Source organism: Propithecus coquereli, unplaced genomic scaffold, assembly GCF_000956105.1.
Source record: "Propithecus coquereli isolate 6110/MARCELLA unplaced genomic scaffold, Pcoq_1.0 Scaffold299, whole genome shotgun sequence".
In the NCBI taxonomy this organism is placed as follows: Eukaryota; Metazoa; Chordata; class Mammalia; order Primates; family Indriidae; genus Propithecus; species Propithecus coquereli.
The window spans coordinates 3031260-3058470 of record NW_012148607.1 but is presented as its reverse complement, the minus strand read 5'-3'; the positions used below and the strand labels follow the sequence as shown (position 1 = coordinate 3058470).

At 52.4% G+C, this 27211-nt stretch overlaps 1 protein-coding gene across 3 annotated transcripts in view; it reads left to right on the top strand.

The window, feature by feature from the left end:
* Positions 1-27211, top strand: part of RNF220 (ring finger protein 220) — a 223428-nt gene that overhangs the window by 164485 nt on the left and 31732 nt on the right. For all 3 annotated transcript variants that reach the window (XM_012649023.1, XM_012649024.1, XM_012649025.1), the window contains one exon: positions 21558-21690. In XM_012649023.1, the coding sequence (XP_012504477.1) occupies positions 21558-21690 (133 nt within the window). The remainder of the gene's footprint in view (positions 1-21557; positions 21691-27211) is intronic.

Sequence of the window (27211 nt, the reverse complement as noted above, 5' to 3'; positions counted from 1 at the left end):
AGAGGCCTGAGAGGCCATGGGGGCAGGATCCCGGGCCTTCCTTCGGGGACCTGACTAGAGCCCGGGGGCTGCTAGTATTCTTTTTTTTTTTTTTTTGAGACAGAGTCTCACTCTTTTGCCCAGGGTAGAGTGAGTGCCGTGGCGTCAGCCTAGCTCACAGCAACCTCAGACTCCTGGGCTCAAGCGATCCTCCTGCCTCAGCCTCCCGAGTAGCTGGGACTACAGGCACGCGCCACCATGCCTGGCTAATTTTTTCTATATATATATATTTTTAGTTGTCCAGATCATTTCTTTCTGTTTTTTAGTAGAGACGGGGTCTCGCTCTTGCTCAGGCTGGTCTGCAACTCCTGACCTTGAGGGATCCACCCGCCTCGGCCTCCCAGAGTGCTAGGATTACAGGCGTGAGCCACTGCACCCAGCCAAGATGCAAAATTCTATGAGAGAAATGGGTGAAGGTCACAGGCCCAAGGCAAAGGCAGGTATGAGGACAGAGGCAATTCCAGGGATGGACAGGGGCTCTGTGGCATGGGGATGCTGGCTCAGGTATGGTCCTCAGAGAATGCATTTTCTGTGATAAGCCCTGAGCTAGGGAACAGGCACCTGGGGCCAGGATTCACAGGTGTGGTTTGTGACAACCCAGCTCATCCACTGGACAGTCAGAAGGGCCAGCCTCCCAGGTCATCACCCACATGAGACCCAGCACAACCCAGGCCCTGCTAGGCTAGGAGAGTCTGGGCAAGGGGCACTGCCTTCCTTCCTCTGTCCATCTTTGCTTCCACTGTGTCCCCCTGCTCCCAAGCTTCTAGTCCTCTGCTCTCCGTGAAGCTCAGTATCCCCCATCCTTCCAGGGGCTTCCTCTCAGTGGCAGCTTCCCAGCCTTTGGGAGCCCCAGTCTCCCTCGGAGCTCTCACGGCCAATGGTGGCCTTCTGCTAGGGACCCCGAACACTTTCTGCGTTAGGCCAGGCCTTGCACCGAACTTAAACTTGGATGAGTCTCTGCTTTGTTCACTGCCCCCCTCCCCAGAGTATTTGCCCCTGGCAGGCCCAAGGCTGTGCTCAGAGCCATCTCTGTTCTTTGAGCCCAGCCCCGTGCTCAGAGCTCTGACTCAAGAGGCCGTGGGGAGTGGCTGCTCCTGCTACCAGAGCAGATGAAGAGGAAGGCAGGGAGGGGGCATTCGCTCACCTTCCACTCATCACTCATTTGACATGACTCACTGTGCCAGGCCCTGCTGAAGAAATCAGGGAGTAAAAGTGTAATTAGAATTAGGTAAGGCGTGGGGGCTCGAGGGCACAGGGTCTGGTCGGAAGGATCTGATGGTACCACTTCTTAGAACAGTTAACCTTGAAGCTGAGCTCGGGAAGATAGTTTTCCGGGCAGAGGGAGCAATGCGTTTAAAGGCCCATTTGAGAAACTGAAAGAATTCAGTGGGACCAGGGCCATGGAAGTGGTGAGCGAGGAGGCCGGGCAGGTGGTGACGGTCGGCACACGGCACCCAGCAGGCCCTGCCGGGGATCGCAAGCCCTTCAAGTCCCAGATTCATCATGCGCCGGTGGTGGGACTGCAGGCGTCTCGCTTGACTTCACCGAGTCTCGGTTCCTCAGTAAAACGGGGATAACAATCCCAGCTACACCACCACACGTAAGCATCAAACTGCTTCATGCCAGGCCAGTGCCCGGCTTACTAGGGTGTGGTATAGGCATGGCCAGGGCATGTCCTTCTGCAAGGGACTATTGTAGTCACAAGTCTGCATTCCCCGTCTAAATATTGAGGGGGCTCAACATCACCGTCTCTAAGTCCTCCCTGCTCTGAAACACCTGCAGAGCAAAGGCCCAGGGGAGGCCCCACCCACCTTATAGGCTGCACCCCTCACTCCTCTGCCCTACTCCAGCCACACTGGCCCGGCTGGGCTGAGTCTCAGCCTTTGCCATAATTATTGCTCCACTCTTCCTTCTCTTGCCATCCGACACTCCAGGCTTCCCTCCTCCGGGAAGCCCTCTCCCCCTCTGAGCCCTGCCCTCCTCCTCCGCAGCCCTTCCCCCTGCAGCCTCACAGTGGTATCTCGTGTGTCCGTCTTCCCCAGACTGAGAGCTTCTGTCTAAGCCTGGGGCTCCCTCCACACCCCCAGGGCACTGGGCTGCAAACTCTGAGGGTGTTCCAGGACTAAGTTGGGGACAGGTCATGATAAAAATGAACAGGAAGAGACAGGAAGGGACAGGCAGACCAACAGACAGAGAGAAGGCTCTCCCTTGAGCAGACCCAGCCTCGGCCACGGTACACTTCACCCAGGTTCCTTCCTGCAGCCCCACTCTGTGCTCGGAGCCGAGAACTAGGAGAATAAGGGAGCCTGGGCTGGCGCCATTCGGCTAGGGGGAGCTGGTGGTGGCAGGGCTGAGAGGCCATTGCGCAGCTGGTAACAGGCTGTGCCTGGCCCGGCCTCCCAGCTGTCTCTCTGTCCCAGGCCCTCTTTGCACACAACCCCCAGCCCAACCCCCCATGCAGCTGCCTTCTTCATGACACAGGCCTGTGTTGTCCTGTTGACCACTGACCACTGTGCCTGGGGCAGGGCCAGGCCTTCAAGGGTAGAGGAACATGGGAGCCTGTGGGCAAAGCCTCCCCGAGAATCCCAGGTTGCCAGCACTGTCCCCCTGCACTCCCAGGCCACGGCAGTTCCATGGTTTCCCCCCGCAGGGCAGCAAGTTGCTATACTTCCGGTGATACACAGTCATCTCATTTGTTAAAGAAATGGGGAGGTGGGTGTCACTGTCCTCAGTCTCTAGGCAAGGAAGAGAGGGCTCAGATGGGTTATGGCACTTGCCTAAAGGCGCATGGCTAGAAATGCAGCAGTTGGTTTCCAGACGGGGCCTGTCTGACCCCAAAACTCATGTCCCGCCTCCCAGGCTCCTTGCCTAACCAATGTTCCCTACTTTAGCCCAGCCCTGGCCCTGAGATTCCTCCTGTGACTGAGCCACCAGGACAGAATGAGGGGAGGAGGAATAGGGGGAAATGCCATGTGGAGAGAAATGAGAAAGATACAAGCTTAAGGGGGGAGGAAGATGATTTTGGTGGGGGACCGGGCCCAGAGCTGCTATGGTGTCTCTTCAGTGCGTCCATTCTCTCTCTCTCTCTCTCTCTCTCTGTGTCATGTCAGCCACAGAACAAATCCAGGAGCAGGGCATACCCTATCTCCTCTCCCAACACAGACCAGAGCCTAGGCCAGCCCATGGGGGACCCATCAGTTTCCCCTGTGAGGCCACCTTCCCTGTGCCCTCCCTTGCCCTAGACCTGCAGAGGGCAGGAAAGACTAGACCCACCATCCTGCCGGGTCAGCCTTTCCTTCCTAATAAGGATTATTTTGGCCAGATGTTTGCAGTGTAGTAGGCAGACTGTAACGCCGGACTATAGGAGCCCAAAGTTTCATTCTTAAGCTTACTAGCAACATGACTTTAGACGATGATTTTTATCTTTCCCTATCTAAAGAAATTTTCCCTAGCTAAGGTGCTAAATACTCCAAAATATTAATAATAATAACAATAATAGTAAACATAACATAAAGGACTTGTATGTACCAGGCACTCTTCAAATGACTTTATACATAACCCTCTAAAGTAGGTACTTTTATTCTTTCCATTTTACAGATGAGAAAATTGAGGTACAGAGAATTAAGTAGCCTTTTCAAGGTATTCAATAAAATCCTTGTATTTAAATGGCTGATGAGAAAGCAATTTGCAACACTGTAGAGATATTTTGTAAATGTAGAGGCGCTTTATAAATGCAGAGGTAGATTTTCCAAGTAGAGGTGTTTGTAAATGGGGAGGGAGGTGGGTGGTTTTTAAAGGCAACAGTGTTGGTACATGCAGGAGTATTTTTAATTGCACAGGTTCTTCCCTGATTGGACCCATCTCCTACACTCCTCACTTAAGGATTGGGTCACAGTGGGTAGCCCTCCAGGGCAAGGCCAAATTGCTCCTGTTTAAAATTGTATTCCTACTTAAAAATCACAAAATGTCAGACTTGGAAGGAGTGAACGCTTATGGTCCGGCTCACATAACCTATCGCCCCTGCAGGAATCTGCTTCTGTACTATCCAGAAGGGCCAGACAGCCGACAGGAACAGAAAGGAGGAAGGCCCCTCAGAGACCTGCATTTGGAAAGAAAAGCCCCAGAGGGTGCTTCACCCCCAGATACACACATTCTCCCTTTTCACCTGCAGTCAGGGCGGGGCTAGTGGACACACTTCTTCCCTGCCTTCCCCACATCCCAGGAGCAGAACAACATGGGTTAAGGCAAGGACAAGACTCCTCTCCCAGGCAGAAAGCACCTTCCAGAAAGGCTCTGGGGAAGGCAGGTTCTCAGCTAGCAGCCACAGTGCTTTTCTCCTCCACCTGAGCTCCCTTGCTGAGTCCTAGAAGAGCTTGACCCAGGTTCCAGCTCCTACTGCTTCACTGTGCTGGCTCAGGCAGAGGACCAGGAGGCCCTGAACCTCAGGAGAGGTGCAGGAGGCACTTGGTCTTGGGACAGGACTGAAGCAATGGCTACCCCTTTGGGAACTGGGGTTAATCTGGGGAATTACAACTGAATTCGGATTTAGATTTAGGTGTAGGATTTGGGCTATGAACTAGGGCTGGGTTGGCTCAGAGGACTGGGGTTAGGTTTGGGTTTAGAACTTCTCTACAAACTGCCTACTTCATGCTGGTCTAGTTAAGCCCATCTCCAAAAAAGAGGGGCTCTCTCATAGTTACCCCTGGCCTCTGATTTGGAGCTTTATTTAAAGACATAGGAGTGAGGGTGAGGACTGGCGTGGGAAGAGAGCAGGGCCAGCGCCCCCCACTACGGAGCTGTGCAGTTAGGACCTTGCCGTTCAAAGGGCAGTTCACAGACCAGCAGCATCAGGGTCTCCTAGAAGCTTGGTAGAAATGCAAACTCTTGGGACCCACCCTAGAGCTACTGAATCAGAATCTGCATTTTAAATGAACCCCAAGTGTTCCGTGTACACTTCAGGTGTCAGAAGCCCTGGTGAAGGCTTTCCCAGCAGGAAGGCTTGAGGTAGGGGCAGGAGGCCAAGGGGCACCCAGCACCTCTGCCTACTCCTGGGCCCCTGCCTAACACCCCCTCCCAGTGCTGGAGCCACAGCGACACCTGCTGGCCTTGGGCACCTAGGCCACCCCCCTCTAGGATGCTGGGGCCCTGTGGTCCATCCCTGCCTGGCCTGCACCCTGAAGCAGGCATCTCTGAGTTCTGGGGCTCTGGCTCTCCCAGCTAAGCTGGAGCAGACAAAGGATGGGCCAGGGCTTGGTGCGGAGCAGGGCTGTGTGCCGGATGGACTCTGGGACCCAGTGTGAAGAAGGCAGGAGAAGTGAACAGGTGTTTTCTCAGGCACTCGTTGCTCAGGTCACATCCCTAGCCCGGACGCTGTCTCCAGACTCAGCAACTCCGAGCACGTGTTTGTCGCCCTCTTCATGCAAACCCTCAGCCAGCACGTACAGGGTGCGCTCCGCCTTCCACCCAGCAGCAAGCCGATCCCTGTGAGGAGGAAGGGTTCAAACCTGTCTAAATGACTCTTCCTGGAAGTGGACTTTTAGGAAGGACAACAATGAAAAAGCATCTCAGGGAAGGGGAGTAGGTAGGATCTTTCTGGGATATTTCCAGGGTGGTGGTTGCTGAAGACTCCCGTGACAGGATTCTAAGTCAAAAGGGGAGACTGAGGCCAAAGGGCAGAGGAGAAAAAGGTAGGGAAGGAAGCCAACCCACTTCCAAGGCAAGGCTCAACTGACTCGTCCCAAGGGACCTGGCTCGCCCAGGGCCCCCAGGAAGGAGGGGACAGCCGCTTTCTGGACAGCAGCAATCCCCCCTCCCCCATCATTCCCAAATCCCAGTTATTGCTCCATCGCCTCTGTCTAGTCCGCTCTCAACTATGAGAAGGGTTTTGCCTGAGAACTAAATGAATGTGATTGCCCACCAGTGTCTGCCATTAGTGGTGATTAGTTAAAACATCAGAGTCTAAACAGTCAATTGGTTCTAATAATTAATACTATGGCTCAGCTGTGATTGAGAGAGAACGAGAGAGAGAAATAGGGAGAGAAAAGGAAACAAGATCGGCAGGAGAGCCCTAGCTCCGTAGCGACTAGTTCTTGACCTGCGTGCCAGGTGCTGTACGAGGGCACGTCTAGTCCAAACTCTGTGCTCTTGCAAGACGTTTTACATAAATCACATCACCGCGTTGTCCCAACCACCCTGTTAGGCAAGTGTAATCATTATCTCCAGTTTATAGGTAAGAAAACAAGGCAAAGGTGAAAGCGAGTAGGTGCTCAGTAATGATTTGATGAATGAATGGGCAAATAAGTGAATGAAGTAGCCAGAACTGAGATTCAAGCCCAGGGTAGCTGACTCCAAAAACTTTGTAGGGAAAAGGAGTGGGGAGGGGAGAATTTGAAAAGACAAAGAAAAAAAACCCCAGAAAATACACGCCCTTCTCTCTCTCTCTCTCTCTCTCTCTCTCTCTCACACACACACACACACCCCTCTGTCTCCCATACAGCCCTCTCCCTCTCGCATCCACACATTCACTCCTCTCTCTCCCTCTCTCTCCACCACACTTTTTATTTCTCTCTCACACACTTCTTTCTCTTTCTCACATACCTACGTGTATACACACCCCCTCTCAGGGCCCTCGTCTGTCCTCAGTGCTGTATCTCCTGTTCTTAGACTGTCACTGGCCCATAGCACGCACTTACAGTGTCTGGGAAATGAAATAAACACGCACCTGCTACCTCCTGCACGTGCACCGCCTGTCTCCCTTCCACACTGCCCCCCACCCACACAGCTCTCTCCCGCATGCAGGTGTGCACTCTAGCTCCTATCCCAGAACCAGCCCCCTCGGACACCCCTGCTTTCTTGCCCCCTCCAGGAGTCAGGCCCCAGAGGCCTCCAGCTGTGCTCTCTCTGGCTAGGCTTGCTCATCAGTGAACTGTCCCCAGATCTGGAATGGCCTTATGGACTTCCCTGCTTGGCGACGGGGAGGGGGCCAAGCCTAGAGTCCTTAGTTATCCTGGAGCAGGCTCAGCCACTCCCCATCCCTCCCCAGGTCACGAGCAGCAGCAGGAGCTGCGAGCGAGCAGGATGGCTGTGTGTGCATTGCTATTAATCACCCCTCCTGGTCCGCTAACGAGGCTAATGCGGTAAGTGACAATAGCCCATCTTGGTTCCTGATTTAGGGGCTCAGGACGGAAGCTGGGCTCCTGGGAGTGAAGACGTGAATTCTCCACGACACTAAACCTTCAAATAAATCTCCTCCAGTCAGAGAAGCCCAGGGCACTAAATCCCACGCGCCGGTAATTGAAACCCTTAGAGCTTTCTTGGGTAGGGAAATTGCTGAGAGAGAGCGCGAGCAGCCCAGGGGTTCCGGGTGGGGTGGTGGGCCAGCAGAGAGGCTACAGAGGGCTCTGGGATGGGGGGCTGCTAGGGACCCTCTAGGAGCACGTGCCTGTCTGTCTTGGCATGTATGTATGTCTGTTGGTGTTTCTAGGCATGGGATTTTACTATCTGGTTACATGCATGTGGTCACTGCCCACCCGTGTCCCACCAGGCCTATGAACACTTGATATTTTGATGGGGAGAGCAGTTATGGAGCGTCTGTCTTTTGAGGGCTTCTAGATTTTGAAACCCTGGGGCCTCTGACTCTCCCTGACCATGAAACACGGCTTCATTTAAGCAAAAGGAGTTTTGAACATTACCTCGATTGCCTTCCTTCCCCTATTCCCACCTCTCTCACCCTGAAACTTCCCCCATCCCTCATTCTGTTTCCGGACATTCTCCTGCAGGCCCTTCAAGTCCTCCTCCCATTAACCTGGTCACCGAATCATTCACAGTCACTAACACCCACTCTGTGCCAGACCTTATGCATAGCGTCCTGAGTGTTCCAGGATGGACCAAATAACCTCCCCACCCTGAAGGAGCTCAGAATCTCCCAAGGAAGGTAGATGAATAAACGAATAATTGCAATATTATATGACGTGTGCAATAATAGAGATATAGATATACAAGCAACATAGCATGAAGACAGAGTAACTATCAGGGAAGGTTTCAAAGAGGAAGCATTGTCTGAGTGTGGCCTTAAAGAATAAATGGAGTTCATTGTTGCCTGTGGGGAGATGGATGCCAAGGGCATTCCTGACATGAGAATACCAGGCAAAGGGCCAGGACTCGTGAGGCTGGAGAGGGGCTTGTGTAAGTATATTTATGCTGTGGCTTTGGAAGCCAGGGAAGAGTCTTACAGGTCTAAATGATAGGATCTGCTTTGTGTTTTAGGAAGATCCTTTTAACCGCAGGGATGGAACTAGACGAGAGGGAGAGAGACACATTAGATGTGAGAGTAAAGACTGGAGATGAGGATGCCTGAACCAGGGCAATGGAGAGAAGCGGATGGTTCTCACGGGTGCTCAGGAGGTAAAAACAGCTAAGATGTTGGTTTACTGGCTGTCAGGGTCTGAGTAAAGAGAAAGAGTCGAAACTGTCGATTTAGGGAAGTCTGCTGACGGTGATGCCACGCACTGGAGCAGAAACAGCAGGAGGAGGGCAGGTCTAGAGGAGGACAAGTCCCACTTCCAAGCAGAGAATCTCCTGTGTGCGGTGCTCCTGTGTACATGGCTCAGATTGGACTATAGCCTGAGGGAGGGAAACCAGAGTGGCGCCACGCATGGAGTGTGCGGAGGGAGAAGTGAATGATGACAAGGGCGATAGCTAATACCAGAGGCGGTAGCGTAGAGTGGTTAGGAGCACGCATGGGCTCCGATATCGAATGGTCTGGGTTGAACGTGCAACACAACCACGTACCTCCCAACTGTGGGCAAGTTAAGAGCTTCTCTATGCCTGTTTCCTCTTTTATAAAGGGGGATAAAACAGTACAGTCTTGGCACAGAGTAAGCATTTGATCAGTATTACCACTTCCCTTCCTCCTTGACTCTTCAGCTGCTATTCATCCATCACATCTCAGCTTGTGTCTCTTCCTCGGGGAAGCCTGTCCGGGTTTCTCTGAGCAAGGCAAGTGTCCATAGTATGGGCTTCCATAGCACTGTTGACCTCTCTTTGGCACAACTGCAATTTTACAGTTGTTTGGGTGTTTTATTGAATCAGTTCCCTCACTTGACTGTGAACTCCATAAGGACATAGATTGCATTGTATCCCTAGACCCCGGTGTAGTGCCTAGACATGAAAGACACGCAATAAATATTTATTGAATTAATAAATAAATGAATAGAACTGGAGTATCCATTGTATTTGGCAACTGATGATCATCAGTGACCTGATTGAGAACAGTTTCCTTAGAATGATGGGGATGAAACTCAGACTGCATTGGGTTAAGAAGTGGTTAGGAGATATAGCAGTATGGACAGCAAGTAAAAGTCTTTGGGGCATCTTAGGTGAGAAGGAAAGGAGAAGGAAGGGCAGTAGCTCGAGGTGCCAAAGGGAAAAGAGAGAAGGGTTGTTGATGCTGCTGCACTATGGGAGAGACTCGGGAGTTTACATGCTGATGGGGAGACGCATGAGGAAGGAAGGCGAGGCAGCAGTGGAGGGGGAACCCATCAGGTTCCTGGGAAACGGGCAGGAATGAGATCCTAATCCCGGAAGAAGTGAGTAAGCTAAGGCAGGAAGACAAAACCTCTTCCACTGAAACTGGAGGGAAAAAGGAGGTGAGTGTGGATCTAGAGGCTGAGCAAACTCATGCCTGAGGACTAAATTTCTGAGTGAAGGAGGAAGCAAGGCCATCTAGCGAGAGAGAGAGGGACAGAAGATGGGGAGGGGGCTCAGATAGTAAAATATCATTGAATTGTCTCTGTGGGCAAAGGGAGCCAGAGATTGCTTAGTAGTGCTGAGATTGGAAACTGTGAATTTTTATTGGCACATATCTGCGTGGTTTTGTGATTTTCCCCAGCTGTGCATAGCCGCCTGTGTGTCTGAGACAAAAAGGAGAATAGCTGGGTTGCAGAGAAGGCAAAGGAAGTAAAGAGGTCAAGTGTGTTGGCCAGAGGGTATTGAGATGATGCGCCATGGGGTCCAGGCCAGTGTCCACGGGTGCACGGTGGCTCAGGAGTTGGGAGGAGGCTAGAGGAAGGAGCAAGTTTAATGGGTACAAGGCCTTGAGGCCTTGGGAGGGAGGGAGTTTTATCATAGAGCAATTTAGGTTATTGACAAGGTCCTCCAGGAGGAAGTGAGTACAGGAAAAATAAATAGAGCTGAGGAGGTCAGGGGCATGGGCGAGAGAATGGAGACGGTACACAACAGTGACAAGGTGGGCTGCCACATGGTACTTGACCTCAAAGAACTGTAGGGTAAAGACGCAGTGGACTGGAAGACACTGACCCCAGCAAGGAGCGTGGAGTCTGGAGAATAAACTGCCTGCCCTGGAGAGGACACAAGGAAGTGGTGTCTCCAGGGGATATGCCAGGTTTTCCCAAAGTGAAGAGAAGTCAAGAGTGTAGCTAGAGACTGAGGGTGGAGAGAAGATTATGGGCATAGTACTCGGTCCCAGAGGGCATGGTGGGACGGTGGCAGAGAGACATCTGCCGGAGCCACCTCCACATCTCTCCTGGGTCTGTGTGCATCTCCAGCCTTCCTCCCCCAACTTGATGTCTGTCCTCTTGCACCATCGACTCCCACCCTGCCCCACACACTCGCATTCCCCATTTCATCCACGCATCCGTCCCTCCGCTTCCCACACCCCTCCTGAGCTCTCCCCTCCCCAGACCCTTCCCCTGCCCTGCCCCACCCCAGCCGGCCTGAGTGAGCAGGAACCCCTGCACCTTCATTTCTCAGGTCACTGCTTGGCTAATGGGCTATTAATTTGCTCAATCGTCCCCTGTGAGGCAAACTCAATTTCTGCCAGCCAGTCGTCCCTCCCTGTCGACAGCGTGATTGATTGGAGGAACAGCTGTCACCGCCCGGCTGCCTGCTCCCTGCCTCCTTCCCTCGGAGTCCACACCGCCCCTCCTCCTCGGGCCGCCGCCCTGCGCCCACAGAGGCAGCGCGCCCCTGCCACCTGCCCAAGGATCTGTCGCCAGCAATGAAAAATGACAGAAATATTTAAGGACAAATAAGGTTTCCCAACGCAATTGAAAATGATTACAGGCAGCTACAGATGGGGCCAATCTGATGCGCAGCAGCAAATCAAATCGAATTTCCTTATCGGCATATTATTTTAGGCGTTATCTGGCACGTTGATGCAGTTATCAATTCAATTTCAGCCACCGGTCTGCTGTTTACTGTCTCGCTTTTGCTGGAAAAAGGTAAACATGCTCAGCCCAGCAAATTAATTTCTGGCTGAAGACAGAAGCTGCAAAGGACTGCTACCCAGGACCCATGGCCCCCACCTTGGCCCTGGGCTACAGCGGGCCAGGCCAGAGCCTGCCCAGGGAACAGAAGCCCCACTAGCTGCCTGACCCCATCTGGCCCCAGGCCCAAGCAGGATTCAGAGCTCCTAGGAGGCTGAGGTGACCGTTGTTGGCTCCGCTGCTGCTGCCAGGGAGAGGTGAAGGTCTCCCATTAATTCCCAGCTAAAAATGACAAATTCATCTTGGACGACAATTAAATGAAGTCAGTAATTGATGCTAATTGATCTCCAGATGCGAGGGCTCCCCTCAGCCTTAGCAGCACGTGGCTGTCTGCTCGCTTTCCCCAGCCCAGCCCTTCTCTTCCTCTACCTCCCTCTGTTGCTCTCCTTGTCCCCGCCCCCTCCCTAGGACTCTGGGTCTCTTGACCCTGCAGGTCTGTGGGAGGCAACTGGCCTGGGACGGGCTACCAGGCAGTGCCGGGGACCAGGCGGCTGGCCCACTGCCCGTCCAGCCTGCAGACATTTGTAATCAGTGCCCCACAGTCCACCCATCATCCTCAAAAGCAGGTAACACTGCCCCCCTCGGCGGTTCAGGATTTATTGCCCACAGCTGTGGAGGTTCCCACTTCATTTTTATAAGCCCATAGTCGAAGCCAGCGGGGGGTAAAGCGCACTTGAAGTTACTTTGCTTTAAACAGTACAGTCTCGGCGTTTTGGCTGCATGGCCAGGAAGGCACCTGGAGAGAGTGAAGTGTGTGGGCTGCTGGGGGGACTAACAGGTATACTCAGTCTACACCTGAATAATGCATAGGTGCTCAGGTGTGTCTGTCTAGATGGGAAAAAATATCCACACTGTGTGAGCACCTGTGTGTGTCAATGCCGGCACGTGTGTCTGTGTCCAGACACCTGAAAGGATCTGTGTGCATGCCCATATGTGGATGTTTGCCTGAATCAGGCCCTTTATGCAGTTCGCGAAGCCTAATCCCAGGGAACTCTGGGAGGCCCCACCTGCCTCACCCACCACTGGTCCAGCCCAGCTCAGGGAGCTGTCTGGAAGTTATTAGCTAAAGGAGGAGGGGAGCTGAATTGTAGCCCCACAAAGAGGAGAGAGGCTACAGTTATGTTTGGAATAGCCAAGGTCAGGGATGTGAAATAGCTGTAGCCCCTGAAGCCCCACCAGTCTCTGAACAGGTTGGCTGGTGAACTTGCCTGGAGGAAAGGCTCATGGGGCCAAGGGTTTGGGTTCCATGACCGAGACTCAGTGAGCTTGCTTATGGCTTGGCCTGGAACCTTTGGCTCCAGCTCGAGGCCTAGTCTGAGCCTACACCTGTCCACAGGCTGACCTCACTCGGCTGTCCTGAAGACGTTTGCCACAGGCCACCCAGGAGCCATGTCTGGCCCAATCCAGGTACCTTCTGTTGCTGGAGACAGTAAATAGTGTCCATCTCAATAGGGGTCAGGGCACCAGCCAGGCTCTTGTACCTGGAGCTGGCAGGAAGCCGTGTGGAACGGGTCATGCCAATCTGAGCTTCTGCAGGCAGAGTGGAGGGAGAAGGGGAGATGGCAAGGGCATGTGGGCATGAATGTGTCACACCTGTGTATGTGTGTCACATGTAAGGAACCTGATGCTGGGCGAGGGGCCTGTACATGTCTTATGGAAAGAAGAGGAGCAGGTAAGAAGAGCACGTATTGCAGGATAGGAGACCAGACTAGAGCAGGGTCAGAGTGGGGCAAGGAGTCAGGGAAAAACCCCATGATGTCTCCCAGCTGATATCTGCATCTTTGGGGATTTTTAGGTCAATGATCATTTATTTATTAATTCAAGGAATACGTACTGATTTCTACCATTACTATGACTATCCTCTTACTTTGGGCTATGGCTTCTGCTAGATGCTGGGGCTATAGCAGTGAACAAGTTAATTTTTGCTCTCAAGAAATGTATAATCTAAAGAGGGTGATAGACACATAACAGGCAACAATAATTTTGTGTGACAAGTGCTGTGATAGAAGTAGCACAAGAGGCTGTGGGAACACAGAGGAGGCCCCTAAGACAGTCTGGGGGAGTCAGGGGAGGCCACCTGGAAGAAGGAGTCCTAGGTTGAGTCCTAAAGGATGCTAAGAGTCAGCCAGCTTGTGCCACTGGCCCCTGCCGTATCCTTTTTGGTTGTTTGGCAAGCCCAAAGCAGAGACAAATAGGCCTATTGGGTTCCAAGTGACTCTGGAACTGCTCAAAATGGCACCTCTGCTCCTTGAGCACCAGCCATTACCCTGGGGTCTGGGCAAGAGGGTGCACAGCTGTTTTCAGGGCATCCCTGGGCACCGGCAGATAAGTATGGGCCACAGCTAAATACATGGCTCTCCCCTGCCCGCCCTACCCCCACCTCCTCGACCAGGGATGCCTATTAATCCTGACAAATGATGACTTACGAACATGTAATGCAAACTGATTCATCATACATTCAAATCCGCCGCCCCGCCCCAGCGGGAGGCCCCCGCCAGACAAGTGTATTACACGGATAATGTATTTGACGTATTAATAAAACCAGCCGCATTGCTCTGGCGCGGGGACTGGGGAATGCCAATATACGATGACAGATCACATATTGATGAAATCCAGATGTTTGGAATCATAGTCTTGGGGCCTTGTTCATATTGACTGAAGGTAAAAAATGCTGTCTGTCAGCATGTTAACTCTTCCTGTCCCACACTCAGCAGAGGTGCCAATCATGGTTTTCTGGAGAGAAGGAGGAAGGGAGTGAGAGGGGAGAGTGGATGAGGTGGTTTGGATGGATGATGGATGGATGAAGTGGAGGCCAGACAGTTGTACTAAGGATAAAATGAGTGGACGGGACACTTTTCATGCTTTTTGTTCTTGACCTCTCAGCAGCATTTGACCCTTCTGATGGCACTCCCTCCCTCCTTGCAACTCTTCCTTTTTCGGCTTCAATGACATCACACTTTCCTTGTTTTCATCCTATCTCTTGGCTGTTCCTTGTTAGCTTTTGATGACTTAAACTTCCTCTACCTGTTAGAGTTAATCAAGCTTCTGTTCCAGACTCTTCTTAGTGTATACGCTCTCCCTAGGTGATATCACCTACTCTGAACTTTATTCATTTATTTATTCATTCAATAAATAGTTATCATTTACCATATGCCAGACATTGTCCTAGGCACAGAGGATCCAGTGGTGAACTTCCATTCTTACCTATATGTCAACGTCTCCCAGGTCTCTAATTCTAGCTCTGGCTCATGCATACTGCCTACTCAGCATTTTCACATGGATTGTCTTTAAGAGTTCCTCCAACCAAGTATTATACTTCCAAACTGAACTCATTTTCTTCCTTACCTACCTGCTGCTGCTCCTCCTGCCCATAAGTCAGTAAATAGTCTACCACCAGCAGGTGCTCAAGCCGGAACACTTGGAGTCATCCTTAACTCCTTTCTGTCTTTTAACTCCCATGTCCAATCCCTCTGCTTCTGTTCATTCCCATCATCATCGCGCTAGAGCAAGTCACCACTGTCTCTCCCTGAGTTAGTGAGATGACCTCCTGAACAGTCTTCCTGCATTTGCTCTTGCTCTCGTTAGAATGATCTTTTTAAAATGCAAGTCTGATATGTCACTCCCCAGCTTAAAACTCTCTGATGGCTTTTCATTGTATGTTAAAAATAATAACCAAAATCATTAAGGGTACTTAAAAAGTCCTTCAGGATGTGGCCTCTCTCTCAACAAATCTCAACACTCTGTCCCTCACTGTCTGTGTTCCAGCCACACTGGACTTTTTTCAGTTCCTCATTTAGGCTTTCTTCCCCCTGTACCTTCAAACATGCTGTTATCTACCTAGAACACCACTTCCCCCAATCATTGCTTGACTGGTTCCCACTCATCCTTTAGGCCTTTGCTTAAATGTCACTTCCTTCACCCTCCACACCAGATGATATACTTCCATAGTTTCATGTACTTTTCTTTTTCTAAGACCATTCTGGGGGGTTGGGTGCAATGGCTAATGCCTGTAATCCTAGCACTCTGAGAGGCCAAGGTGGGTGGATCATTAGAGCTCAGGAGTTCAAGACCAGCCTAAGCAAGAGCGAGACCCCATCTCTACTAAAAAAAATAGAAAGAAAATTAGCTGGACAACTAAAAATATATAGAAAAAATTAGCTGGGCATGGTGGCACATGCCTGTAGTCCCAGCTACTCGGGAGGCTGAGGCAGTAGGATTGCTTCAGCCCAGGAATTTGAGGTTGCTGTGAGCTAGGCTGACACCACTGCACTTTAGTCCAGGCAACAGAGTGAGACTCTGTCTCAAAAAAAGACCATTCTAGGGACAATTGTTTAATGTTTCTATCCATCATTAGGTCCTAAGCTCCTGAGGGCAGAGATTGTATCTGTCATATTGTCTGGCATCTATACGATGACAAACCCATAGCAGGTATCCAACAGACATCTGTGGAATGGTATTGAATCATTAGCTAGGTAGCTAGTTGGATATTGTTCAGGTTTGGAGTAAGACAGACCTGGATTTAAATCCCTGCTCTGAACTTGTAGCTCTGTCCCTGCATTGTTCTGAGCCCCACTTTCCTCATCAGTGTGGTGGAGATAATGACACCTACCTCACGGGGCTGTTGGAAAGATCAAATGAGGTAAAATATGTGCAGTATTAACCTGTAGCCTAATACATAATGATACTTGATAGACAGTTGTTATCAATGGACAGATAATGGATAAATGGATGGACAGACAGATGGATATGTTGACATATAAACCAATAAATAGATAAATGGGTATGAATGGATAGGAAGAAGAAACTCCATATGCTCCAGGTACTCAGGGTACCTACTGAGTAGTAAAAGATCTTGGCCCCAGTAGGGAAGAAGGCCAGATACAGGGCAAGGCAAGGCTGGTGTCAGGAGGGAGTAGATGCAGGCACAAACAACAAATTGTGCTAGAAACCATAAGGACTCCTCACTTGTACACAGCCCTGATTCAGTTGGATCTTCATAAAAGTCCTGGGAGCTAGATGTTGTTATCCTCATTTTACACAAGGAGAAATGAAGCTCAGAAGTGTTAAGTGATTTGCTCAAGGTCACACAGCTAGTGAGAGTCAACTCCATTGAATTCTGCTTGAAGTTCTATTCTGTGTTTTGGTCACTAGGAAATGGAAGCCCTTCCATTGAGAGGGTGGGGGTGGAACATACACATGTACACACAAACACACACATATACCCACATACATACTCTTTAAAGTCCCAGCCTCCATTGCCGTTGTCATTAGAGTCACCCTCACCCGCAGTTTAACCACCCACCTCATCCCTAGTTAGACACCAAGCATTTCTTCTGCGGTCTGTAGAGAAAAGATAAGGTGGTATTTGCTGCTTGGACAAGCAGAGAGGCAAGAATGGAACCCCCATGCCAGAGAAGTAGGACGAAAGCAAACAGGCCAAGCCAGAGAAGCAATCACGTGGCGGGGAGCTGCAAGGCCTGCTGTGCGATAGTGACTGGGGAGGGGAAGGCTTTCCCTTTGCATGAGACCCTCCATGTGTTCAGTTCTGCACCAGCCTTCACTATGGCAGATGGCAGAGAAGGAGCAGCCCTCACTGGCCTTGAGCGGCCTGTTCCCAATGGTCAGCGATTCCCAACAGAGGGGGGCAGCAGAGGGCTGCTCTAGGGCCCCAGGTACCCAAGGCCTTGCTCCAAGGCTTGAGGGCTGCACTGGCTGGAGCCTGGCCCAGGCTAGGGCGAGGACTGCCTTGCCTTGACCTCTGCTCTCTACTCAGCAGACCTATCCCTCTTCACTCCTGTTGGAGCCTGGCTGTTGTTGGGTGGGGAAGGTATTCTAGCAGCTCAGCAAGGGAATGGGACCCTCTGGAGGTCATATAACTAGGGAGCCTTCAGGCTAGGACCCACTTGCCCTGACCCTCAGTCCCTGCCTCTGCACAGTCACCTTTGAGCAGGAGTTGCCCTGTGTAAGACTGAGGACAGGGTCAGGCGCCCTCCCCTTCCTGCCCTCCTCCTGCTTGGGGGGATACCTGCGGCAGGCAGAAGTGGAGGTGGCAGGCACTGCCGCGCTGGGGTGGTGGGGTGGGCGCGCGGTAATGAATGTGGACGGGAGGCGGAATGAGCGATCCATCTTTGCATGGGAGGGGAGGGGGCTGCGGGCGTTCCCCCCACGCACTCACACACTCAATCAGGCGCTGTCAGACCTCCGGCCGCCTGGCATTTTGGTGAAGAATCTCTCAGCTAAAAATTGTTGTCAGTCCCATTTCCTCGTTATCAGTGCAAGGGCTGAGGCAGCGCCCGGGGATTAGCAGGAACGGCGAGCGCCCGCACCCGCCATCCGCTGCCGATAACACTGGGCCTCCCGCCTCACCTCCCCCATTCATCATCTTTAGCACTGACAGCCTGTCCCAGTCCCTGTCCGCGTCCCCGCGTTCTTCCCGCGGCTCCCCACTGTGCTGCTCAGCCTGGCTCCTGACCTCTGAGGGAGCTGGGCCTGCTGAAGAGGGACAGGATGCACCCTGGGCCTGCCTGACCGAGGCCCACCTGTGGCAAAGGGCTTGGCCAGCTGTTGGGGACTGGGGGTGTCCTGGGCGGGGAGAGGAATGCTCAAGGAAAGGACGCTTTCTGACAGCCTGCCTCCCGTGGGCTCGGGCTGCCTACCCGATGCTGCCAGCTGCACTGGAGCAGGGATTCCTGCCTCAGATGGGCACCCGGGCAGAGGATTTCCAGGGGCCTCATCAGACGGAGATGGAGTCCTCGATTCTGGGAACCATGGAAGGGAAGAGCCAGAGGATGCCTCCTCCCAAGCCCGAGAAGAGTAGGGGGTTGAGGGCTTCGTTTCCACCCCAGCAAGACCACAGACCCCTCCTCTTGGCCATCCCCAGCGGTTTTATGGCCCATTTTATGGCCACTGTAATGGCCTAGGTCAAAAGCTTCAGGGAGCTGTATTCTGGGAATTATGCAAACGAGGAGCAGGCCCAGGGCCAGAGTATGGATTTTGTCATTAAACCTGGGCAGGCCATGTCGTTAGTGCAGTAAAACCCACGTCATGACCACAGGTCTCAATATAAAATTATAGGGAACACAGCGGGGGAGGGGACACAGGGGGGCCATGGCCATGCTGACACCTGCCACTCTAACCCCTGAGAAAATGGGGATGGGATAGAGGATGTAGGCTGCAGGGTCCCTCTGCTGATCCCTGTCAGTGCTATTCCTGAAGCCAGGAGCCAGGAAGAGGGCCCAGTGTCCCAGGAGGGAAACAGAGGCCAAGCTCAGAAAAGTAGAATCTCCCCGTGGCAGCAAAGCAGTGAACTGAGAACAGGTGTCTGGGAATGCTGATGCCCGGTCTCCAGACTGGACTCCAGAAAGCCTAAGAGCCAGACTTGGCGTCCTAGGCTGAAGGGGACCAAACCCCTAATATTTCCACCTCAGCCCAGACCCCACATCCTGGATCCTCCTCTCTCTCCATCCCCTGTCTTACCATTCACAACCCAAGCCCTGCCTCAGTGGTCTGCCCCTTACTCACCATTCACACCTCCCGTTGAGCAATGCCTCCCCCGTGGGTCCTCCCAGCCATCCTCTGCCCCTTCCTGCCCTCCCATGGTACCTGTCCATGCCTGCCCTATAGTTCTCACCTCCACTGACTGGGGTCACTGGCTTTCTTTTTGGCTTTCCTACTAATTTGTGGCTTCCTTGAGGACAAGAATATATTTTATTTATCTCTCAGCTTCAGTTTCTCCTAGAATAATACCTGACATAGAAGAATTGTTAAATAAATGTTTGCTGAGTGAATAAATAAATGAAGCCATGAGATCAAAAGCCAAGTACAGGCTGGGCGTGGTGGCTCATGCCTGTAGTCCTAGCACTCTGGGAGGCCGAGGCGGGAGGATCACTGGAGCTGAGGAGTTTGAGACCAGCCTGAGCAAGAGCGAGACCCCGTCTCTACTATAAATAGAAAAATTAGCCAGGCATCATGGCATGTCCCTGTAGTCCCAGCTACTCAGGAGGCTGAGGCAGGAGGATTGCTTGACCCCAGGAATTTGAGGTTGCTGTGAGCTAGGCTGATGCCACAGCACTCTAGCCCAGGCAACAGAGCGAGACTCTGTCTCAAAAAAACAAAAGCCAAGTACAAGGGTCTGTGTCCAGTTCTGGGCCTCAGTTTCCCTATCTGTAAAATAAAGATAATGGCCTGGAGAATGTCTAGGGTCTTGTTCACCTCTGAGATTCTCTGGCTAAGTGAGTTAGGGGCAGAGCTGAGACTAGAGTCTTCATCTCCCACCTCCCAGACCAGAGCCACACCCACTTCTTTTACTCAGAGCTGCCGCCCAGTTGTCCCCTGAGTACCTGAGCCACGGCCACCGAGGAACATGATCAGCAGGACTTCTTCCCCTCCTCAGAGACCTAGCCACACAGACTAGCCATACCCACCTCACCCTGGCCCACACAAAGCCACAGCTGGCACCCCAGCCCCACAAAGGTTATCTGGCTTCTAGCACAATCTACATGTCCTTCCTAATCTTTTTTCTTTCCCTTCCTCTTTTCCTCCCTTTTGCCTCATCATTGAGAATCTAGTCTGTGCCCCAGGCCTGCAATAAATTGTCTATAAATATAAAGATGAATAAGAAATGGTCCCTACCCACAAAGAACTCACAACTTATTCATTGACTCATTCATTTGCTCCGTTCTCTGCCTGGTATACTTCTAAGGTACAACTTAAATTTCACTTCTTTGGTTAAGCCTTCTCTTTTTGCCACTCCTCAAAACACACACCCAGAATGAACTGCAACTTCCTTTGAGCCCTCAGATGCCTCCATCTGGGCATCCAGGGAGCCATAATCATCCTCAGTCTTGACAGATGATTGTGTCAGTGCAGACAGGTTCCTGTGCTCGGCCTGAACTGGGAGCTCCCTCATCTGTAGGGCTGCTAGATTTAACATATGAAAATACAGGATATCCAGATAAATTTGAATTTTAAGAAAAATGGATAATTTTTAGTATAAGTATGTCCCATGCAATATTTGAGACATACTTATGCTAAAAAACTTATTCATTGGCCAGGCGCGGTGGCTCACACCTGTAATCCTAGCACTCTGGGAGGCCGAGGCGGGAGGATCGCTTGAGGTCAGGAGTTTGAGACCAGCCTGAACAAGAGCAAGACCCCGTCTCTACTAAAAATAGAAAGAAATTATCTGGACAACTAAAAATATATGTATAAAAAATTAGCCGGGCATGGTGGCTCATGCCTGTAGTCCCAGCTACTTGGGAAGCTGAGGCAGTAGGATTGCTTGAGCCCAGGAGTTTGAGGTTGCTGTGAGCTAGGCTGACGCCACGGCACTCACTCTAGCCTGGGCAACAGAGAGAGACTCTGTCTCTAAAAAAAACAAAAAAACAACTTATTCATTGTTTATCTGAAATTCAAATTAAGTGGGCATCCTGTATTTCATCTGGCAGCCCTACTCAGGCAACCATCCCGGTCATTGCAGGCATGGCCTTTATCTCTCTGAAAGCTGATTCTGACCCTCTGTAGGCACCAGTGGGAAGACGAAGGGAGGAAGATCTGGGCTAAGCTAAAGCCCTTTCTGCAGTCAGGGCAGGTGAACAAGAGCATCCAGTGTGCGGAATGAGAAGCACAGAGGCTGAGCATGCAGCTTTGGGGAGAAGCGAGAAACTGGAAGAAAACGCTACTCTAGACGTCACCTGGTCCTTCTCGGTCTTTCTGAGTCTTTCAGACTGCGAGGGTCTCAAGGACGGGGACTAGATCTGATTCCATACTCTGTCCCCACTACTCTGCACTGGTATACTGTGGTGTCAGAGTAGACACCAGAGAATGCTTGTTGAAGGACTGCAAAAATGAGTCCCCTTCCTTCCTTTTCATCCTTCTCTAGATCTGGGGAATGTGAAAGCAATGAGGTAGGGGGAGAGACAGAGGGGCACTGGATATTCTGGGGGTGGGATGATTGAACACGTGTGACACGGAGGGATGGAGGTTTGATTGCACAGAGCATTGATTGTGACCCAGATTTCTGAGTGGGGCAACCGGCTAAGGGGGCACCATTCATGGCCACAGCCTCTGGAGCTGCAAAAAGGAGTGATGCTCGTAGGCTCTGAGACCCTAGGGTCACCCCTCCTCTAGAGAAGCCCCAGGGGGAAGCAGCAGGCTTGGGTTGGAGGACTGGAACACTGGGTTTCCTCCACGGACTAGCCCAGCTCATGTGTCTGTCTCTTCTTCCCTCACCAGGTAAGAAGAAGGCAGCAGCGTTGTTTGACAGCCAGGCCCCGATTTGCCCCATTTGCCAGGTTCTGCTGAGGCCCAGCGAGTTGCAGGAGCATATGGAGCAGGAACTGGAACAGCTGGCCCAACTGCCCTCGAGGTAAGCCGCCTGCTGGGGAGCCTGCCTGCTGGAGGAGTCCACTCAGGGTTCTGGCCACCAGGTCCCGGAGCAGCCGCCGAGCCCATACCCCCAGCATCTAGGGAGCAGACGGGACCCTGCTGCCATCCTCTGCTACTCTGCTTTCAGTCCTCAGATCCTTTAGCTGAATGCTGCTGCCTTTCTCCTCTTGCTCTATTTTTGGAGATGGGAGGAGAGTGACCCCTCCAGCCCCAGCCTCCAAAGAGCACAAGGGGAGCGAGACAGGGGATGGCCTAGCACTGCCATGTTGAGCCTCCAAGCAAGATGAAAGAAGCAGGGCCTGGGCCTGGCAGCCCCTTCAGAAGTACAGCCTGGTCTTGCCACCCGGGGGAGTAAGCACTACCTTCTCCGTGAATCTCAGGATCTGAAAGGTGACAATCTTGAGAAAGTGCACAGGCATGTTCCCTGTTGTCCCACCCCACCTGACCCCCAGCCTCCCTCCCCTGTTCCTGCGTGAAGGACTAGGCTGAGCCTCCTGGTGGAGAAGCCAGGTTGCCAAAGGGAGCAGAGGCGGGGTGTGACAAACTACCTAAAATCCTAGCAGTTTAAAGCCACCACTTCATTATGCTCCTGGAATCTGTGGGTCAGGAATTCAGAGAGGGCACAGAGGTGATGGCTTCTGACATCTCCAGGATATCTTGGGCCTCAGCTGGGAATACTTGGTGGCTGTGTGATGGGGTCATCCTAAGGCACCTTCACTCATATGTCTGGTGGTGGATGCTGGCTGTCTGCTGGGACCTCAGCCGGGGCTGGAGCCAAAGTACCTACACATGGCTTCTCCATGTGGCCTGGGCTTCTTCATGGCTTGGCAGCCTCAGGGTAGGTGGACATCTTACATGGCAACTTTGGACTCCAAAAGCAAATGTTCCTGCCAACAAGACGGAAGCTGGATCACCTTTTATAACTTAGCCTCAAGTCACCTAATGTCACTTCCACTGTACTGTATTGATTGAGGCAGGACTAGCCCACCCAGAATTCAAGGCGAGGGAACATACACCCCCTCTTTTGATGGGTGGGGTGGCAAGATTACATTGCAGAAGAGGATGTGGGATGGGATATATGGTTGCAGCCATCTTTGGAAAATACAGCCTGCCACAGGGAGCAGCTTGCCCCACTCCTCCCAGCCCCACCCTTGTTCAGTTCAAGTCATCAGACCTGACCCATCCTCTTCCCTCTGCCTTCTCACCTAAAGCCCTGCACAGGGTGCAGGGGAGCAATAGTGAATCAGAAATGGTCCCTGCCCTCAGAAGCTGATAGCGTGAGAGTCTGGAATGGAGACTGCTATATGAGAAGAACTAGAGCTGGAGGCACCAAACCCAGCACAGAGCAGTGAAGGCTTCCTCAGGGAGGTGAGGCCTGAGCTGAATTTTGAAGGAAGAAGAGTTAGTCATCTATTACTGCGTTACAAATTACCCAAAACCTAACAGCTTAAAACAACAAACATTTATTATCTAGTTTCCATGGGTCATCAATTCAAGAATAGCTTAGCTGGGTGTTTGTGAGCAGTTGCGGCGACTTGCTGGGAGTCTCTTGTGAGGCTCAATCCCAATGTCCCAGGCTACAGTCATCTGAAGGTTTGGCTGGGACTGCAGGATCCCTTCCCAGATGGCTCACTCACATGGCTGCTGGCTCACTCAGTTCCTCCACATGTGGGTCTCTCCATAGGGCAGCTTGAGTTTCCCTGCGACATGGCAGCTGACTTCCCACAGAAGTGGGAATGGGAGTGTGGTCCAAAAGAAGAATAAGGAGGAAGCCACAGCGCTTTTTAAGATCTAGTCCAGGAAGTCACACCCTATTGCTTCCACTATATTCTATTCTATTAATTAGAAGCAAGTCACCAAGTGAAGCCCATACTCAAGGGAGGAGAATTAAGCTCTATGAGCTCTACCTCTTAAAGGGAGGAGTGTCAAAGAATCCGTGGGCACAGAAGACTACATTAATGATAATAATAATAATCCTTGTTGTATACTCACTATATGCCAAGTACTTTACACTGCATTAATTTATTTAATCTTCATAGCAACCCTCTGAGGTATGTGATAATTATTACGCCCATTTTACAGATGAAGAAACTGAAGTGCAGAGGGATTAAGTGATTTCTCAAAGGTTTCTCAAAGGTTGCACAGCTAGTAAATGGTGAAGATAAGATTCAAACTAAACAACCTGACTCCAGTGCCCATGCTCTCTAAACCACTCCCCATCCCCACCCCACCCCCACACACCCCAGATTTGCCCACCAGGGGCAGAAGGTTAAAGAAACATCCTTCTGCAGTTGAGTTCCATACTTCTGCTGTCTAGAAGGGGTTTTGTGAAATTTACTCCCACTGGCAGACTTCTCCTTAACAGGATTAGAGTATAGAGGCAGAGATGGAAAAGCCTGCTGAACCTTATAAAAGCAGCGTGCAGCCTGGGCACAGCGGCTCACGCCTGTAATCCCAGCAGTTTGGGAGGCCAAGGCAGGAGAATCGTGTGAAGTCAGGAGTTGGAGACCAGCTTGGGCAACATAGCGAGACCACATCTCTGCAAAGCATAAAACAATTAGCTGGTGGTGGTGGCGGCGGCAGGGCAGCAGCGAGCCTGTAGTCCCATCTACTCGGGAGGCCAAGGCAGGAGGATCGCTTGAGTCCAGGAGTCTGAGGTTGCAGTGAGCTCTGATGACGCTGCTGTACTTCAGCCGGGGCAACAGAGTGAGACCCTATCTGAAAAAAATAAAAAGGCCGGGCATGGTGGCTCTTGTCTATAATCCTAGCACTCTGGGAGACCAAGGCGGGAGGATTGCTTGAGGTCAGGAGTTCAAGACCAGCCTCAGCAAGAGTGAGACCCTCTCTCTACTAAACATAGAAAGAAATTAGCTGAACAACCAAAAATAAAAAAAATTAGTGGGTCGTGGTGGTGCATGCCTGCAGTCCCAGCTACTTGGAGGCTGAGGCAGGAGGATCACTTAAGTCCAGGAGTTTGAGGTTGCTGTGAGGCTGGTGCCATGGCACTCTGGCCCAGGCAACAGAGCGAGACTCTATAAAAAAAAAAGAAAGAAAGAAAGCAGTAGCAGTGTGCCCTAAGGGTCTAGAGAATATCCCCACCCTCACCTGCCTCTTCGGTGGGGGCCACACTACAATCTAGTCCCGACTGGCACTGCCCAGTACATCCACTTCTGCCAACAGCCTTCCTTGTTCCACCCCCACCCAGGCCCCTGCACATCCTTTCAGCGCATCCCCTACTTCCGCACCCTTACCCCATGTCTATTTCCCCACCCGGAGCTCCAAGCCTCTCGCGGCTAAGCCTTGCGTGCCCCTCACGTCCCGGCCCAGCCCAACACCCGACACCCATGCCCCCTCTGTCCGTGCACGCCCTGCGCCCCCAGCACGGCCTCCCCCGCCCCCCCGACCGGGTGTCTGACAGCCGGACAGGGGGATCTGCACTGCAAGTGAAATTCCCGTCGGATCGATAAAGCCGAAGCGCTGGCGGCGACGGGTCGATGGTTTTATCTGTCTCGGCCCCGCCGCGCCCGGCGCGCTGACAGTCGGACCGGCCGGCAAAGGCGTTCAAGGGCAGCCGCGCCCGCCGCCCCCTCCCCTCCCCTCTCCCGCCCTCCCCTCCCCTGCGGCCGCTGAGCCCACCGGACTGCAGGCTGGACCGGCCCACTGCCGCCCTCGTGATTTATCTGGATTTTTAATTGGAAAAAATTTGCGAATTAATTGATTTCAGGAACTTGCCAATTAACATTGTAATTGGGTGCGTGATAAATTCCCAAGGAGCGTGTCAGCTCCCTCCGGGCTGACGGCGCGGGAGGGCCCCAGCCTTGGCTGCCCTTGCCCCGCCCCTGCCCGCTCTGGGAAAGGGGAGGAGAGCAGAGGAGGTTGGGAAGATGAGACGCTGGGGCTTTCCCCTCCCCGCCATCAGCTCTCTGTGCAGAGAGGGGCCTCAGACCAGCCATTTCACGGATGGGGAAATTGAGGCCAGCAGGAGGCCAGAGCCTGTGTGTGCATCTGCCCAGAGAGTTCTGGGCAGAGCCCAAATGAGGGCATCCCCGGTCCATGGCATGTGGCCCAGGCTTCCTCCAGCTCTCCTGTCCTTCTCTCTCTCTTTTGCTCAGTACTCCCTTCTCTCTGCTCCCCTCCTTCCTCACCCCTGGGCTCTTCTCTTCTCTCCAGCTCTCCCCTTCCCTCTCCTCCTCTACCTTTGCCTCCCTCCTGACCCTTCCTCAGCCTAGTCAGCTTCTGAGTCTGTGGCTGCTGCCGCCGGGGTGCCCTCCATCAACCGGGACACATCCCTCCCTCCACAGGGTTGCTGCCTGAGGAACTCTTCAGGGTGGGCCTGATGTTCTGCCTTCTGCCTCCATCTGCCCAGTCCATCTGTACAGAACAGCCCCCTCTGGGGAGCAGGCTTCACCCAGGGGCTCACAGAGAGAAGCAGGGACCTTCCAGCTCCAAAGCTAGGGCTGGCTGGTTTTCACAGACACAGGCACAAACAGGTGCACACACACACCCATTCCAACACACAGAGATGTGCTCAAACACACTACACCTGAAAGAACCACCGTCCTACATATGTCATTCCCACATGTATATGGGCACACAGACATAGGAAGAGCAGACAGAACAACTGTTGGCAAAGCCCAAACACTTTTCAAAGCACTTTCCCATTTGAGACCAGGTCCTGTGCCCACACACCCTCCCTCATCCCATCCTTTATCCTTCCCCTTCTCAGTCCTGCAAGGGGCTCCATTAGACCCCAGGACTTGGCCAGGTAGAACAAAGAGGGCAAAGTTAGATAGAGGACAGATTGTGGAGGGCGGTCAATGCTGGAGGGTGTCCTAGAGGAGGTCGGGCAGGTAGAACATCCGTGAGCCAGGATAGAGTGTGACCAGAGACGCAAGGTTTAGGGGAATGGGTCTGGAGGCCAGTGTGGAGTAGGGCTTGGGGGTAGAAGCAGGGGGGCAAGTGAGGAGGTTGGGCCAGGTCCAGAGGAAAGATGGTGAGGCTGAGCCAGGACAGCATCAGTGGCAGGTGGGATGCACAGGAGGGAATGATGAGAGACCAGGTGGAGGAAGAAACCAGAGAACTTAGCTAGGGTGCTTACTGGGAGGAAGCTTTCTCACCTGGTTGATTGGCACAGCCGTGGCAGCAGAGAAGCAAGTGTCTGAGGGAAGGAGGGGACAACAGACAGGGCTCTGGGCAAGCTAAGCCTAAGATGTCTCTGGGATGGTGATGGGGTCGGGACTGGATGTGTGCAGAGACACGCAGGGGCATAGAGAGATGGGGGCTGAAGATTGAAGGGAGGCTGGCCCCAGATTTCCCTGTGGCCCTTAAGCAAGAGCTTCCACCCAGAGAGATGAAGGAGGCTGGGGCATGGAGAGACTGCACAAAGCTACAAGTGGGGCTTGGCTTGGTGGGGCCTGAGCTCAGAGATCTTCTCTGGGAGTCCAGAGCCACTGTGAGATCTGGCCTGTGGGCTGGGAAGCCAGGTCTCTGGCCAGTGCTTT